Below are 17924 nucleotides of genomic sequence, written 5' to 3'. Positions count from 1 at the left end.
AGCTTGTAGTTATTATAGGAATTATTGGACTATTTCTCTCTATACCATTTGTATTTCATTAACCTATGACTATTGGATGTTCTTATAGGCACTTTAGTATTGCCAGTGTAACAGTATAGCTTCCGTCCCTCTCCTCGCTCCTCCCTGAGCTCGAACCAGCAACACAACGATAACAGCCACCATCGAAGCAGTGTTACCCATGCAGAGCAAGGGAAACAACCACCCCAAGGATCAGAGCGAGTGATTTTTGAAACGCTATTAGCGCGCACTAACTAACCAGCCATTTCACTTCGGTTACACCAGTCTCATCTCGGGAGTTGATAGGCTTGAAGTCATAAACGGTGCAATGCTTGACGCACAACGAAGAGCTGCTGGCAAAACGCACAAAAGTGCTGTTTGAATGAATGTTTACATGCCTTCCTCTGCCTACCACCGCTCAGTCAGATACTTAGATACTTCGATGCTTGTATGCTCAGTCAGATTATATGCAACACAGGACACGCTAGATAATATCTAGTAATTTCAACCATGTGTAGTTAACTAGTGATTATGATTGATTGTTTTTTATAAGATACGTTTAATGCAAGCTAGCAACTTCCCTTGGCTTACTGCATTCGCGTAACAGGCAGTCTCCTTGGGGAGTGCAACGAGAGAGAGGCAGGTCGTATTGCGTTGGACTAGTCAACTGTAAGGTTGCAAGATTGGATCCCCCGAGCTGCCCTTGAACGAGGCAGTTAACCCAACGTTCCTAGTCCGTCATTGAAAATAAGAATGTATAAAATAAAGGTATAAAAAAATAAAATGAAAATAAAAAAAGAAAGAGATCGGCACCCAAAAATACAGATTTCCGATTGTTATGGAAACTTGAAATCGTCCCTAATTAAATCGGCAATTCCAATTGATCGGTCGACTAATACATACCATACGAAATATAGCATATCATACTAATTAGTGTCTCGGATTTACATTTACTATGTTACGTCTACCCCCGAGTCCAGGTTGCCCTCCCAGCAGTTGATTGTAGTGTTGAGAAGAGGAGATGATTATGGTGCTAAAACTGAAACTACTGCTTTATAGATTGGAGAGGCTGGCCTGATTTGTAGCTTCTGTCATGGAATTTAGTGATGGGGGTTTTGCCCCCCATTGTCTTTCCCATTTGAATTATCATGAGTTTCAGTTTGCTTGACTAGGTCTCTGTGTTATCATCTTTCTCTCAGTCAGGGTGTAGGGCACCTTGATCATTTTTTATTTTATTTTTTATTTCACCTTTATTTAACCAGGTAGGCAAGTTGAGAACAAGTTCTCATTTACAATTGCGACCTGGCCAAGATAAAGCAAAGCAGTTCGACAGATACAACGACACAGAGTTACACATGGAGTAAAACAAACATACAGTCAATAATACAGTATAAACAAGTCTATATACAATGTGAGCAAATTAGGTGAGAAGGGAGGTAAAGGCAAAAAAGGCCATGGTGGTGAAGTAAATACAATATAGCAAGTAAAACACTGGAATGGTAGTTTTGCAATGGAAGAATGTGCAAAGTAGAAATAAATAATGGGGTGCAAAGGAGCAAAATAAATAAATACATTAAATACAGTTGGGAAAGAGGTAGTTGTTTGGGCTAAATTATAGGTGGGCTATGTACAGGTGCAGTAATCTGTAAGATGCTCTGACAGTTGGTGCTTAAAGCTAGTGAGGGAGATAAGTGTTTCCAGTTTCAGAGATTTTTGTAGTTCGTTCCAGTCATTGGCAGCAGAGAACTGGAAGGAGAGGCGGCCAAAGAAAGAATTGGTTTTGGGGGTGACTAGAGAGATATACCTGCTGGAGCGTGTGCTACAGGTGGGAGATGCTATGGTGACCAGCGAGCTGAGATAAGGGGGACTTTACCTAGCAGGGTCTTGTAGATGACATGGAGCCAGTGGGTTTGGCGACGAGTATGAAGCGAGGGCCAGCCAACGAGAGCGTACAGGTCGCAATGGTGGGTAGTATATGGGGCTTTGGTGACAAAACGGATTGCACTGTGATAGACTGCATCCAATTTGTTGAGTAGGGTATTGGAGGCTATTTTGTAAATGACATCGCCAAAGTCGAGGATTGGTAGGATGGTCAGTTTTACAAGGGTATGTTTGGCAGCATGAGTGAAGGATGCTTTGTTGCGAAATAGGGAGCAAATTCTAGATTTTACTTTGGATTGGAGATGTTTGATATGGGTCTGGAAGGAGAGTTTACAGTCTAACCAAACACCTAAGTATTTGTAGTTGTCCACGTATTCTAACTCAGAGCCGTCCAGAGTAGTGATGTTGGACAGGCGGGTAGGTGCAGGTAGCGATCGGTTGAAGAGCATGCATTTAGTTTTACTTGTATTTAAGAGCAATTGGAGGCCACGGAAGGAGAGTTGTATGGCATTGAAGCTTGCCTGGAGGGTTGTTAACACAGTGTCCAAAGGAGGGCCGGAAGTATACAGAATGGTGTCGTCTGCGTAGAGGTGGATCAGGGACTCACCAGCAGCAAGAGTGACCTCATTGATGTATACAGAGAAGAGAGTCGGTCCAAGAATTGAACCGGACAGCAGACCCTCCGATTTGACGCACTGAACTCTATCAGAGAAGTAGTTGGTGAACCAGGCGAGGCAATCATTTGAGAAACCAAGGCTGTAGAGTCTGCCGATGAGGATGTGGTGGTTGACAGAGTCGAAAGCCTTGGCCAGATCAATGAATACGGCTGCACAGTAATGTTTCTTATCGATGGCGGTTAAGATATCGTTTAGGATCTTGAGCGTGGCTGAGGTGCACCCATGACCAGCTCTGAAACCAGATTGCATAGCAGAGAAGGTATGGTGAGATTCGAAATGGTCGGTAATCTGTTTGTTGACTTGGCTTTCGAAGACCTTAGAAAGGCATGGTAGGATAGATATAGGTCTGTAGCAGTTTGGGTCAAGAGTGCCCCCCCCTTTGAAGAGGGGGATGACCGCACCTGCTTTCCAATCTTTGGGAATCTCAGATGACACGAAAGAGAGGTTGAACAGGCTAGTAATAGGGGTGGCAACAATTTCGGCAGATAATTTTAGAAAGAAAGGGTCCAGATTGTCTAGCCCGGCTGATTTGTAGGGGTCCAGATTTTTCAGCTCTTTCAGAACATCAGCTGAATGGATTTGGGAGAAGGAGAAATGGGGAAGGCTTGGGCGAGTTGCTGTTGGGGGTGCAGTGCTGTTGACCGGGGTAGGAGTAGCCAGGTGGAAAGCATGGCCAGCCGTCGAAAAATGCTTATTGAAATTCTCAATTATGGTGGATTTATCAGTGGTGACAGTGTTTCCTATCTTCAGTGCAGTGGGCAGCTGGGAGGAGGTGTTCTTATTCTCCATGGACTTTACAGTGTCCCAGAACTTTTTGAGTTTGTGTTGCAGGAAGCAAATTTCTGCTTGAAAAAGCTAGCCTTGGCTTTTCTAACTGCCTGTGTATAACGGTTTCTAGCTTCCCTGAACAGCTGCATATCACGGGGGCTGTTTGATGCTAATGCAGAATGCCATAGGATGTTTTTGTGCTGGTTAAGGGCAGTCAGGTCTGGGGAGAATCATATCTATATCTGTTCCTGGTTCTAAATTTCTTGAATGGGGCATGTTTATTTAAGATGGTTAGGAAGGCATTTTTTAAAAATCTCCAGGCATCCTCTACTGACGGGATGAGATCAATATCCTTCCAGGATACCCCGGCCAGGTCGATTAGAAAGGCCTGCTCGCTGAAGTGTTTCAGGGAGCGTTTTACAGTGATGAGTGGATGTCGTTTGACCGCTGACCCATTACGGATGCAGGCAATGAGGCAGTGATCGCTGAGATCTTGGTTGAAGACAGCAGAGGTGTATTTAGAGGGGAAGTTGGTTAGGATGATATCTATGAGGGTGCCCGTGTTTAAGGCTTTGGGGGGGTACCTGGTAGGTTCATTGATAATTTGAGTGAGATTGAGGGCATCAAATTTAGATTGTAGGATGGCTGGGGTGTTAAGCATGTTCCAGTTTAGGTCGCCTAGCAGCACGAGCTCTGAAGATAGATGGGGGGCAATCAGTTCACATATGGTGTCCAGAGCACAGCTGGGGGCAGAGGGTGGTCTATAGCAGGTGGCAACCGTGAGAGACTTGTTTTTAGAGAGGTGGATTTTTAAAAGTAGAAGTTCAAATTGTTTGGGTACAGACCTGGATAGTAGGACAGAACTCTGCAGGCTATCTTTGCAGTAGATTGCAACACCGCCCCCTTTGGCAGTTATATCTTGTCTGAAAATGTTGTAATTTTGAATTAAAATTTCAGAATTTTTGGTGGTCTTCCTAAGCCAGGATTCAGACACAGCTAGAACATCCGGGTTGGCAGAGTGTGCTAAAGCAGTGAATAGAACAAACTTAGGGAAGCTTCTAATGTTAACATGCATGAAACCAAGGCTATTACGGTTACAGAAGTCATCAAAAGAGAGCGCCTGGGGAATAGGAGTGGAGCTAGGCACTGCAGGGCCTGGATTCACCTCTACATCGCCAGAGGAACATAGGAGGAGAAGAATAAGGGTACGGCTAAAAGCAATAAGAATTGGTTGTCTAGAACGTCTGGAACAGAGAGTAAAAGGAGGTTTCTGGGGGCGATAAAATAGCATCAAGGTATAATGTACAGACAAAGGTATGGTAGGATGTGAATACAGTGGAGATAAACCTAGGTATTGAGTGATGAAGAGAGAGATATTGTCTCTAGAAACATCATTGAAACCAGGAGATGTCATTGCATGTGTGGGTGGTGGAACTAATAAATTGGATAAGGTATAGTGAGCAGGACTAGAGGCGCTACAGTGAAATAAGCCAATAAACACTAACCAGAACAGCAATGGACAAGACATATTGACATTAAGGAGAGGCATCCTTAGTCGAGTGATCAAAAGAGTCCAGTGAGTGGAGTGGTTGGTTTGGGGGTCACGGCGATTTAGACAGCTTGCCAGGACATCGGTAGCAAGCTAGCATAGGATGGAGGTCTGTTGTTAGCCACCTCTTGCGTTCCGTCAGTAGATTAGTGGGGTTCCGTGTGGTCGAGGGGATTAGTCCAAATCACACAACAACAAAAATAAAATAAAAACAATAGATATAGTTATAGAGGCCCAAGAAGAAACATAATAATAATAAAAATAAATAAATTGTCCGATTGTCTATTCTGAGAGCAGCCGGTAAGACAGCTAACGGTTAGCAGGCCGCAGATGGGCGTTCAGGTAACGTCGCGACGGAGGAGCCAGCCAGATCTCCTTCGGGTAGATAACGTCGGCAGTCCAGTTGTGAAGGCCCGGTGGGGGTCCGCGTAGGCAGTAAAACGGGTCCGGATAGGTGACTGCAGCCCAGGAGTGATTGACGGAGCTGGCTAGCTCCGGAGTAATTGATGTTTGCTCCGGAATCGACGAGAGCAGATAGACACACGGATAGCAGCTAGCGAGCTGTGAGATCCGGGAATGAATGTCCAGAGAGCAGTTGAAATCCAAGGACATGGAGAGAAAAATTGGTCCAGTATGTTCCGTTCCGAGCCGCGCTGCGCCGTACAAAACTGGCGATAGATTTTCGAGCTAAAGGATAGCTGATGACCACAAACCGTGGTTAGCTGAATACTAACGATTTACCAGTAAAGAAGCTAACTAGCTTCTGAACTAGCTTCTGATTAGCTTCTAGCTAGCTCCTGGCTAGCTTCTGTTTAGTTTCTGGCTAGCTTCTTGGAGTTTCTGGCTAGCTTCTGGCTAGCTTCTTGGAGGATTGCAGATTTGAGGTAAATAATACTTATTTTTAAATATAAATTGGTGAGGCGGGTTGCAGGAGAGTGTTTTGAAGGCGAGTTGATGGAAAATAAAAATAAAATGTATGTGAAAAAAAGTTGTAAATATATATATATATACAGGACACGACAAGACGAGGACAAAAGACGTCTGAACTGCTATGCCATCTCGGGCACGAAAAGTAATAATAATAATAATGGCTGGAGTGGAATCAGTGGAATGGTATCAAATACATCAAACACATGATTTCAATGTGTTTGTTGCCATTCTGTTCGCGCCGTTCCAGCCATTATTATGAGCTGTCCTCCACTCAGCACGCTCCATTGGTTTAAGGTACTTTAAGATATACTGTAAATGTTGTTGACCAATAGAGCTACGGGTACTAATGAGTTTTAAACTAATGATTGTTAATGGGGGTTTTATGAGGTTATTCTGTATGCATTTACCTATGTGGGTTTCTGCCTTTGATCAACAAGGTCAAGGTGACTGTTGTAGTTGTGTAAAGGGCTGGGGCCCGTTCAGGAATGTGCAGAGCCATCAGATGCATTGTCTTGACCAGATACAGTAGGGTTGTCTTTCATGTAGAATAGAGAGTAATGTTAGCTCTATATTTAATACATTTCTGCTACATTGTGAACCTTACTGAATATACCTGTGGTTTAACAACATGCTGTTTGTGTGTGCCCTTCAGGTGGTTATCATGGAGGTGGTGGGCCTGAAGTCTCTGGCTCCTAACAGGATTGTGTACTGCACTATGGAGGTGGAGGGAGGGGAGAAACTGCAGACAGACCAGGCCGAGGCCTCCAAGCCAACGTAAGATCCTACTATCTCTCTGACTCTCTCTCTGTGCCTTTGTCTCTCTTTCTCTCACCTCAACCTGGCTTTGCTCAACATCCACTTACTAATGTGTTCTCATGGTATTTGAATGTAGTCCCCTTCTCTTCACACTTTGATTTCTGAGTCAGCTGTTCAAGTTGTGAAAGAAGGCTCACAGTGTAATCTTCCGTTTAGAACAGTCCGTCTCCATGGGATTTAGAGAGAGGTCCGATGATGAGTCAATCTCAGGTCATGAGCATACCAAAAAGGTTCTCCTTTGAACACCTCACATTCACCTACGGGTATAACCATATAGATACATCCAGAAACTATATCTAAGGGTCCAACACCGTAAATTGGTTCATGTTCATCACGGTTACAGCCTTTCGTCATCCCTGCCTGAATGAGGTGAATGTGTCGAACATGATCATGTCTCCTGTAAGGACACAGTCTGTAACAGTACAGTGTGTCTATGAAGCCAGTCTTTCTCTCGTGATGTTTAGTAACCTTTGACTGAACAAGCTTCAACTACCCCCATTGTAATATACACGATGCACACCGATGCAAGGTCAAATACAACACAATAATGAAATCCATTTCTAAAGATTGATAGGTGATGGGGTTGATGTAGTACTGGGATGAGGGGCCAGCATACGCACCGGTGAATGTTTCGTCCTTTGTATTGACATGGGACTTACTCCAAGCCACTCAACTCAAATATGAATTAGACACTAATTTATATGCTGCACAGTAGGAGTATGGACCTTGATGTTGCTGCTTCCATCGGCAAGGTCCCCGTCATGTTCTTCAAATGGCATTTGTTGCCTACAACAGACAACGCTGCAGCTACCTCCAAACACACACGCTCATGCAACTCCCTCTTTGTCCAGTCACCTTACTGAAACTGTACCCCTATCTGTTGTAAGAGAATTCCAAACCCCTTGGGCATGATGAGACACATACCGATGTAGGATCTTCATTTGACCACCCTGTTGCAGGACATTTTAAACTTGTAATGAATTTGAAGTTTAAAAAGTCTTCTGAAGTTTGTAATTTCCACTAAGAAATGTCAGTCTTGATTTCCCCTACAAAAAATGTCCATTAATTATAATCCACATAATAATTTGATTTTGCTGCAGAATAATTTTCCTGCTGTAGGGAACTCTCAAATTAAGATCCTGCGTCTGAATCCTGACTGATCTAGGACTTGCTGTCATTTTGTTGAACAAACGATCTTTCTGCTTCTTGAAGATATTACAGTACTACGCTCATTCTTATTGATTATATCCATATTCATATCTATATTCTGCCCTTGAATTGCGTTCCCATGCAAAACTAGACAGATAGCTAACAACTAAGTCTTCAATAAAACTCCCAAGGCTTGACTTTTCTTGAATGAATATATTGAAAACGTTTATGTTGTGAAACTGCAAAATAGAGAAAATAATCTACTTTAGTATTCAATTCACACCGACATACTGTAGCTGTACATTATACATTTGAAGTTTTATGAATACAAAGCACGTGCTAAGGTACCATGCATCTGGCATGATGCCAAACCATATAGCTAATTTTTACTCATATGGTAATTGGCTAACTCTATTAATGGACAGCCGTCTCTGTAGAATAACAAAGCATATTACACTAGAAACAGTAACAAAACTACAGTATTGTATATTTTACAATTCGTTTGCATGACGCACATGTAACAGAATAACTTTACGTCCGTCCCCTCGCCCATACCCGGGCGCGAACCAGGGACCTTCTGCACACATCAACAACAGTCACCCACGAAGCATCGTTACCCATCGCTCCACAAAAGCCGCGGCTCTTGCAGAGCAAGGGGAACTACTACTTCAAGGTCTCAGAGCAAGTGACGTAACCGATTGAAACGCTATTTAGCGCGCACCGCTAACTAAGCTAGCCGTTTCACATCCGTTACACACGAGGTAATACAGCTAACGACATACATGAAAGGCATTGCAATTTGTGTGAGTAAATGCAACCAACCAACATTGATATGTAAGCAACTCTATCAATAACAAGATTATCATCACTAGCTAAAAGCTTGAATCGAATTTACAAACAAATATTTTCCGAGGTAGATGCGTGACAAGAGAACTGCACTGAAAGACCTGCACCGTAGCGTTGTTTTTAGCTACTTCTCGGGTCTCTTCCGGTTTCATCCTCTGCGTGTCTCTTCCTGTTTTCCTTACAGTCCAAGTACCAGAAAGCTCCACTAGGTGGCGAATAACACCATGGAACACAATGAAAATCCATCTTAACCATTGTAATAAAATAATCTGTTACCTTCTAACAGGATGGCAGCACAATCTATATTCAATAAATGATCAATACAAGTAGAAATATGGTGCCAATGTGAAACAGTTCCGTGTAAGATGAGACACCACTGGCCCCGCTGGTGGTGCTGGGTGGTAGTGTCAGAGAGGAGCAGGAGGAGGAGGAGTGACACTCTTGCTGTGTTCACACACCGTTTCCCCTGTCCCCTTTCTGTGTCTCCATTTTTCACATCGTCACTCACAGATGCAGCTCACGTAGAGGGACACTCACAGCAGGAGGACAAACAGCACACACAGACGCTCACACACGCGGGCGGGCACACACACACACACACACACACAGACTGCTGGCTCTGCCTCCTTGATGATGATATCACGTGTCATCCAATTATGATTAAAGACACAATAACCCTTATGAACATGTTAGTATATGTCACTTTGTGAATGTGCACGTGTGTGTGCATGCGTGAGTGTGCATGTGTGTTTGTCTCTGTGTCGTGGTAGTGTTTCCTCAGACTGGTAGTGCTCCTTGCGTGGTGTGGTCGGTGGCCTGTCTCCTTCTCAGTCTCAAATCAAATTGTATTTGTCACATGCGTCGAATACAACAGCTGTAGACCTTACAGTGAAATGTTTACTCACAAGCCCTTAACCAACAATGCAGTTTTAAGAAAAATAAGAAGCTGTTTAGAAGCCTCTTGGACCTAGACTTGGTGCTCCAGTACCACTCCATCTCTCCTCTGTAATAAATTCATGTTGCTGCTGCACAGTGTGTGTGGGACTGGGACCAGACAATACATTTCATATCACCTCCCTCTACTCCCCGCAGGTTCAACCAAGACAAAGAAAGTGTCAGCTGCTGTTCTCAGTCTGTCTCATAATTCAACAGTAAATTACTTACTCAGTCAGACCTAGCTTTTTCTCTTCCACCTTGGTTTTCTAGTAGTTTATATCTAACCACCACTCACTCCTTCTGAGAGTGCAGGTAGAGAGGGAGAGAGAGAGAGAGAGAGAGAGAGAGAGAGAGAGAGAGAGAGAGAGAGAGAGAGAGAGAGAGAGAGAGAGAGAGAGAGAGAGAGAGAGAGAGAGAGAGAGAGAGAGAGAGAGAGAGAGAGAGACCTATTACCTATTGGGTGAAATACCAGTAACAGTAACAATACCAATAACAGACACCATTGTAAATGCAACCCATATTTCTGTTGATTTATTTTTCCTTTTGTACTTTGACTATTTGCTCATCGTTACAACACTGTATATATACGTAATATGACATTTGAAATGTTTCTATTCCTTTTGAACTGTAATGTGTAATGTTTACTGTTAATTTTTTATTGTTTACTTCACTTTTGTTTATTTTCTATTTCACTTGCTTTGGCAATGTTAACAGATGTTTCCCGTGCCAATACAGGCCATTGAAGCACTTTAATTGAATTGAGAGAGAGAAAGTGAGAGAGAAAAGGGACGGAGATGTAGTTTTTTTACTAGATCTTGTGCAATACCTCTGGGCCAGGCAGATGTTAAGTGAGGCTGGGATTCAATTCAATTACATTCACTGTAAAGACTGCGAATGGCAGCTCGAACAGAAATTCCCTTCCAAATGAAATTTCAGTGCAGGTTGTTTATCTGCGTTAGTTTGAATCCTGGGCTAAATGTACAGCCCCTTGGATGTTGCAGTTGCTCCCATGTTTTGAGTCATGCCAGAATGTAGTGAAGGTATATTGCTTCTGATGTTTGTGCAGTGGTGGAAAAAGTACTCAATTGTCAAACATGAGTAAAAGTAAAGATAATTTAACAGAAAATGACTCAAGTAAAAGTGAAAGTTACCCATTAAAATACTACTTGAGTAAAAGTCTAAAAGTATCTGGTTTTAGATGTACTTAAGTACAGTTCTAGAAAAAGTACTACATTGTCATACTTGAGTAAAAGTACAAAGTACAAATTCCTTAAATTAAGCATACTAGATGGCACTATTTTCATATTCTTAATTATGGACAGAAAGGGGCCCATTCCAACAGTCAGACATAATTTACAAACACTGCAGTTGTCATATCAGAGGCAGTAGGGATGACAAATCTTAATATTGATAGGTGCCATAATTCTGTCCTGCTTGAGCATTCTAAATATAACGACTACTTTTGTGTGTCAGGGAAAATATAAGGTGTAAAAAGTACATTATTTTTTTCAGGAATGTAGTGGAGTAAAAGTAAAAGTTGTCAAAAATATAAATAGTAAAGTTAAGTAGAGATACCCCAAGAAACTACTTTCTTAGGTACTTTACACCACTGTGTGTGTGTGTTGTATTTCAGCTGGGGGACCCAGGGAGACTTCACCACCACACACCCCCTCCCTGCTGTCAAGGTGAAACTGTTTACAGAAAGCACTGGAGTTCTGGCCCTGGAGGACAAAGAGCTGGGCAGGGTAACACAATATTTCTCTCTCTCTCTCTCTCTCTCTCTCTCTCTCTCTCTCTCTCTCTCTCTCTCTCTCTCTCTCTCTCTCTCTCTCTCTCTCTCTCTCTCTCTCTCTCTATATATATATATATATATATATATATATATATATATATATATATATATATAGTCTCTCTCTCTGCAGTCTCTCTCTCTACAGTCTCTCTCTCTATAGTCTCTCTCTCTATAGTCTCTCTCTCACCCTCTCTCTCTCTCTAAAGTCTCTCTCTCTAAGGTCTCTCTCTCTCTCTCTACAGTCTCTCTCTCTATAGTCTCTCTCTCTCTCGCCCTCTCTCTCTCTCTCTCTCTCTCTCTCTCTCTCTCTCAAGTCTCTCTCTCTACAGTCTCTCTCTACGGTCTCTCTCTCTCCCTCTCTACGGTCTCTCTCTCTCTCTCTCTACAGTCTCTCTCTACAGTCTCTCTCTCTACAGTCTCTCTCTCTCTCTCTCTCTCTATGGTCTCTCTCTTTCTCTACAGTCTCTCTACAGTCTCCGTCTTCCTCCTTACAGTGTCTCTCTTACAGTTCTCTCTCTACAGTCTATACAATGTCTCTCTTTCTACAGTGTCTCTCTCTCTACAGTGTCTCTCTCTCTACATTGTCTCTCTCTCTACAGTGTCTCTCAACAATCTCTCGCTACAGTTTCTTTCGACAGTGTCTCTCTACCGTCTCTCTCTACAGCCTCTCTCTCACTAAAGTCTCTCTCTATCTGTCGCCTGTCCCTCTCTTTCTCTCTCTCTGTATTTTTCTCCATCTTCCTCACTCTTATGTTTGTATTGTTATACAGTACCAGTCAAAAGTTTGGACACACCTACTTATTCAAGGTTTTTTCTTTATCTTTATCTTTACTATGTTCTACATGGAATCATGTATTAACCAAAAAAGTGTTAAACAGCTCCACCTATATATTATATTAGTGATTCTTCAAATAGCCACCCTTTGGCTTGATAACAGCTTTGCACATTCTTGGCTTTCTCTCAACCAGCTTCACCTGGAATGCTTTTCCAACCGTCTTGAAGTTGTTCCCACATTCTTTCACTCTGCGGTCCAACTCATCCCAAACCATCTCAATTGGGTTGAGGTCGGATGATTGCGGAGGCCAGGACATCTGATGAAGCGCCATCACTCTCTTTTTTGGTCAAATAGCCCCTATACAGCCTGGAGGTGTATTGTGTCATTGTCCTGTTGAAAAACAAAAGATATTCCCACTAAGCTCAAACCAGATGGGATGTGTATCGCTGCAGAATGCTGTGGTGGCCATGCTGGTTAAGTGTGCCTTGAATTCATAAATAAATCACAGACAGTGTCACCAGCAAAGCACCCCCACACCATAACACCTCCTCCTCCATGCTTTACAGTGGGAAATACACATGCGGAGATCCATCTATTCAACCACACCATGTCTCACAAAGACACGGCGGTTGGAACCAAAAATCTTCGATTTGGACTCCAGACAAAAGGACAAAAAGAGGCTGTTTCAGTCTCATCTACACTGCCTGATGCTTATTCAGTACAGTACTGTAGGTGGGCTGAGTCAGTGATGGTTTTAACCCCCCACAACCACAACTTCATTTCAACCAGTTTTACCTCTGAGCTGTGACCCCGTCACAGTTCCTCAGTGATATCTTCGGGCCACATACTGTACACAGCTATCATATTTCTTCACTTTGATTAACATGTTTTAATTAGTTAATTGACAGGGCTCTTTTGTCTCCTGCTGCAGTGGCAGAGAGGCAGCTATCAGTCAGTCAAAAAGTGAGCCAGTCAGTCAGTTGATCAGTCAGTCAAGTCAGTTAACCAGGCAGGCAGTCAGTCAATCAGCCAGCCAGTCATCCAGCCGGGCCACAATGCTTCCTCAAAGCTCTTTAACTCTGCAAAGATAGATTAGGCCCCCTCTTCAGGGGGGCAGTGTGTAGCAGAGCGACGAGGAGTAGAGGAGAGTGTCGGCTGCTGCGCTTCTCTCTCCTTTGATACGGCTACACAGCTACACAGATACACAGCTACACAGATACACAGCTACACAGATAGGCTGAGCCACCAGCTCAAACGTGTCACAAAGCACCGGGGCCCAGGCTGCCAGAGCACGATTAAGATTTAATGCTTGTGGAAATGAATTGACTGTTCAGAAACGTTGAGAATGCTGACTCATGGTGTTGAATACAGACTCACTGGATGGAGATATGTCCAATACACCTGGTACATTACACTCACAACTGTGCACATTATTTCTATCTCAAATAAATCAAATATTAATAGTCGAATGCGCTGAATACAACAGGTGTAGTAGACCTTACAGTGCAATGCTTACTGACGAGCCCCTAACCAACAATGTAGTTTAAAAAAAGAAGAGCAGCAGTAAAATAACAATAGCGAGACTATATATTGGGGGGTACCGGTACAGAGTCAATGTGGAGACTATATATTGGGGGGTACCGGTACAGAGTCAATGTGGAGACTATATACTGGGGGTACTGGTACAGAGTCAATGTGGAGACTATATACTGGGGGTACCGGTACAGAGTCAATGTGGAGACTATATACTGGGGGTACTGGTACAGAGTCAATATGGAGACTATATACTGGGGGTTACCGGTACAGAGTCAATGTGGAGACTGTATACTGGGGGTACCGGTACAGAGTCAATGTGGAGACTATATACTGGGGGTACCGGTACAGAGTCAATGTGGAGACTATATACTGGGGGTACCGGTACAGAGTCAATGTGGAGACTATATACTGGGGGTACCGGTACAGAGTCAATATGGAGACTATATACTGGGGGGTACCGGTACAGAGTAAATGTGGAGACTGTATACTGGGGGTACCGGTACAGAGTCAATGTGGAGACTATATACTGAGGGGTACCAGTACAGAGTCAATGTACGGGGCACCGGTTAGACTAGGTAATTGACATAATATTTACATGTAGGTTGAGTTATTAAAGTGACTATGCATAGATGAGAGTAGCAGAGAGTAGCAGCGGTGTAAAAGGTGTGTGGAGGGGGGCAATGCAAATAGTCTGGGTCGCCATTTGATTAGATGTTCAGGAGTCTTATGGCTTGGGGGTAGAAGCTGTTTAGAAGCCTCTTGGACCAAGACTTGGCGCTCTGGTACCACTTGCCATGCAGAAGCAGAGAGAACAGTCTATGACTAGGGTGGCTAGAGTCTTTGACAATTTTAGGGCCTTCCTCTGACACTGCCTGGTATAGAGGTCCTGTATGGCAGGAAGATTGACCCCAGTGATGTACTGGGCCATACGCACTACCCTCTGTAGTGCCTTGCGGTTGGCGGCCGAGTAGTTGCCATACCAGGTAGTAGTGCAACCAGTTATGATACCCTCGATGGTGCAGCTGTAGAAACTTTTGAGGATCTGAGGACCCATGCCAAATCTTTTCTGTCTCCTGAGGAGGAATAGGTTTTTGTCTTGCCCTCTTCACGACTGTCTTGGTATGCTTGGACCATTTTATTTTTTATTTTTTTATTTTACCTTTATTTAACCAGGCAAGTCAGTTAAGAACAAATTCTTATTTACAATGACGGCAACCTTCCGGTTACTACTCCAATGCTCTAACCACTAGGCTACCCTGCCGTTAGTTTGTTGGTTATGTGGACACACAGGAATTTGAAGCTCTCAACCTGCTCCACTGCAGCCCCATGGATGAAACATGGGGGAGTGCTCAGTCCTCTTCTTCCTGTTGTCCACAATGATCTCCAATGATCTCCTTTGTCTTGATCACATTGAGGGAGAGTTTGTTATCCTGGCATCACGCGGCCAGGTCTTTGACCTCCTCCCTATAGGCTGTCTCGTCGTTGTTGGTGATCAGGCCTACCACTGTTGTGTCATCGGCAAACTTAATGATAGTGTTGGAGTCGTGCCTGGCCATGCAGTCATGAGTGAACAGGGAGTACACGGGGAGACTGAGCACGCACCTCTGAGGGGCCCCTGGGTTGAGAATGTGTTGTTACCTACCCTTACCACCTGGGGGTGGCTCATCAAGAAGTCCAGGATCAAGTTGCAGAGGGAGGTATTTAGTCCCAGGGACCTTAGCTTATTGATGAGCTTTGAGGGCAGTATGGTGTTGAACGCTGAGTTGTAGTCAATGAACAGTATTCTCACATAGGTGTTCCTTTTGTCCAGGTGGGAAAAGGCAGTGAGGAGTGCAATAGAGATGTCAATGGGACTCACCTGATTAAATAATAAAAGATAAAAACAAGTAGTTTAGTTTAGATATTGTCATATTTTCTTCATCTCTAAATCTCTCTTTCAATATGAATTTATTTGATACTTCTCTCTTCCAGGTGGTCCTCCACCCGACCCCTAACAGCCCCAAAGCCTCAGAGCTCCATAAGATGGCCATCACTAAGGCCTGCCCCGACCAGAACCTTCAGATCAAACTGGCCATCCGCATGGACAAACCGCAGAACATGAAGCATTCTGGGTAAGCATGGACAAGCTGCAGATCTGATCTGTACAACTCTTAGAAAGTTTCCCATGGAATGCTCTGCAAATGATTGAGGACCATAATCATAAATATTGTATGACATTGACATACCATTCAGACCACCATCAGGTGTTGGAATTCATTGAAACAATCTATATGAATTATCTTGTGTTTCTGTAGATACACTATACTATTATAGTTGCAGCACATGACTAGATGTCTTATGACCATTCTGCCTGTCTGTTGAGGGCCCTTTTGTCCTTGTCTGTTTCACCTTTGGGGAGCAACAAAGCCTCTTGCTTAAAGGCCAATGTGACTCATTCTCGCTGTGTCAACTCAGGGTCATCCAGTCTGCATGAAACATCATTGTCATCCCTAATGGAAACCAAATACATTTCACATGTGATCTTATGTGAAGTTAATGTGATAACATGTGACAACATGTAAAGCAACATGTGATAACATGAAACTACACATGTCAAATGTAAGGTGAAATTCTGTGTTTTTCTGTAAGAGATATTATAAACAGTGATTAGATCAGCCTCTACTTTCCACGTAGGAGGGGATACAGTCTTGTCTATACATTTAGTGTGGGCTAAACCTGGCCATTCTGTTGCTACAACACAGGAAACAATATTAGCCATTTCTCATACCAATGCCATGTAATGAACTTTAACATTGTTTTCTGGAAGGTATTTGTGGGCTTTTGGGAAAAACGTCTGGAAGCGATGGAAGAAGCGTTTCTTTGTCCTGGTGCAGGTAGGTATATAATCAGCCTATGAAATATCAGGTCTGCTCAATTGAAAGGTTATTCAAATTAGTACACCACCAACACCGTAAGAAACATGTGCCTGAAGCAGTGGCGGATTTAGGTATAGGTGACATTGGCAGTCGCCCAGGGCGACATCTTACAGGGGGCTGCACGGGGCACCCGCACGAAAACATTGTAATGGTAACATTTGCGCGATAGGTTTTCTAATGCTCATTTGCACGTCATGTCAATGATATCATGTCACTGTGTGGGACTGTGGGTCAATTAACTTTGTCGGAGTAGGCGCCCTGATTCTAGTTTGTGAGCTAGGCAGGCTACTACCTGGGAAGGTCTCCCACTCAGAAGTACAAGGTTGGGGAGGGGGTGGGGGTAGGTTGACCTCAGGGCTCCCTGGGAGCTGGAGGTAGGGGGAGCGGGGGAATCTATCAAATAGCACACCTCTAACTTTGTACAGTACTATGAAATTAGTAAATCAGTCACACTACGAAATGCTACCAAATAAACCATAATTCCTTCATAATACTGTGAATATATAGTTTCAGGCATGTTGTTGCTCTTTGATTGTGTGAAGTCATTAAGAATAATATTAAACCAGTCTGCACACCACCAAGGTGAATTGGTTTAGTCTTGACTCTCCGTTTAAGGAGGGGGGAGGGGGTTGCTGAAGGAGGGGTGTTCCCGAACTGCCACTGGGAAGGGATGGTTTCCACACAAATATAATACCTTTTTAAAGAAGCTCATACTTGAAAAGTCACGACTAATCCTGTAATGTTCCTCAGCACATGAAGGGTATGACGGGTCTGTCCTCTCTCATGCAGGTGAGCCAGTACACCTTTGCCATGTGCAGCTACAGAGAGAAGAAGTCTGAGCCACAGGAGCTGCTACAGCTGGATGGTTACACTGTGGATTACACTGACCCCCAGCCAGGTACATATAGTTGAGGTCGGAAGTTTACATACACCTTAGCCAAATACATTTAAACTCAGTTTTTCACAAATCCTGACAATCAATCCTAGTAAAATTTCCCCGTCTTTGGTCAGTTAGGAACACCACCTAATTTTAAGAATGTGAAATGTGAGAATAATAGTAGAGGGAATTATTTCTTTCAGCTTTTATTTCTTTCATCACATTCCCAGTGGGTCAGAAGTTTACATATACTCAATTAGTATTTGGAAGCATTGCCTTTAAATTGTTTAACTTGGGTCAAACGTTTCGGGTAGCCTTCCCCAAGCTCCCACAATAAGTTGGGTGAATTTTGGCCCATTCCTCCTGACAGAGCTACGATATAAAAGTACGATATTTGTCCTCATGTGCCGTTGCAAACTGTAGTCTGTTTTTTTATGGCTGATTTGGAGCAGTGGCTTC

At 43.4% G+C, this 17924-nt stretch overlaps 1 protein-coding gene across 10 annotated transcripts in view; it reads left to right on the top strand.

Moving 5' to 3' along the window:
- Window positions 1–17924, top strand: part of LOC118376045 (calcium-dependent secretion activator 1-like) — a 226190-nt gene that overhangs the window by 159755 nt on the left and 48511 nt on the right. For all 10 annotated transcript variants that reach the window (XM_052473737.1, XM_052473735.1, XM_052473734.1 and 7 more), the window contains exons 6-10: window positions 6476–6597; window positions 11204–11315; window positions 15645–15784; window positions 16480–16546; window positions 17378–17486. In XM_052473737.1, coding sequence (XP_052329697.1) covers window positions 6476–6597; window positions 11204–11315; window positions 15645–15784; window positions 16480–16546; window positions 17378–17486 — 550 coding nt within the window. The remainder of the gene's footprint in view (window positions 1–6475; window positions 6598–11203; window positions 11316–15644; window positions 15785–16479; window positions 16547–17377; window positions 17487–17924) is intronic.

This window comes from Oncorhynchus keta, chromosome 21 (genome assembly GCF_023373465.1).
Source record: "Oncorhynchus keta strain PuntledgeMale-10-30-2019 chromosome 21, Oket_V2, whole genome shotgun sequence".
NCBI lineage: Eukaryota > Metazoa > Chordata > Actinopteri > Salmoniformes > Salmonidae > Oncorhynchus > Oncorhynchus keta.
The sequence above is the reverse complement of the archived record's forward strand: the minus strand, read 5'-3'. Positions and strand labels throughout refer to the sequence as shown.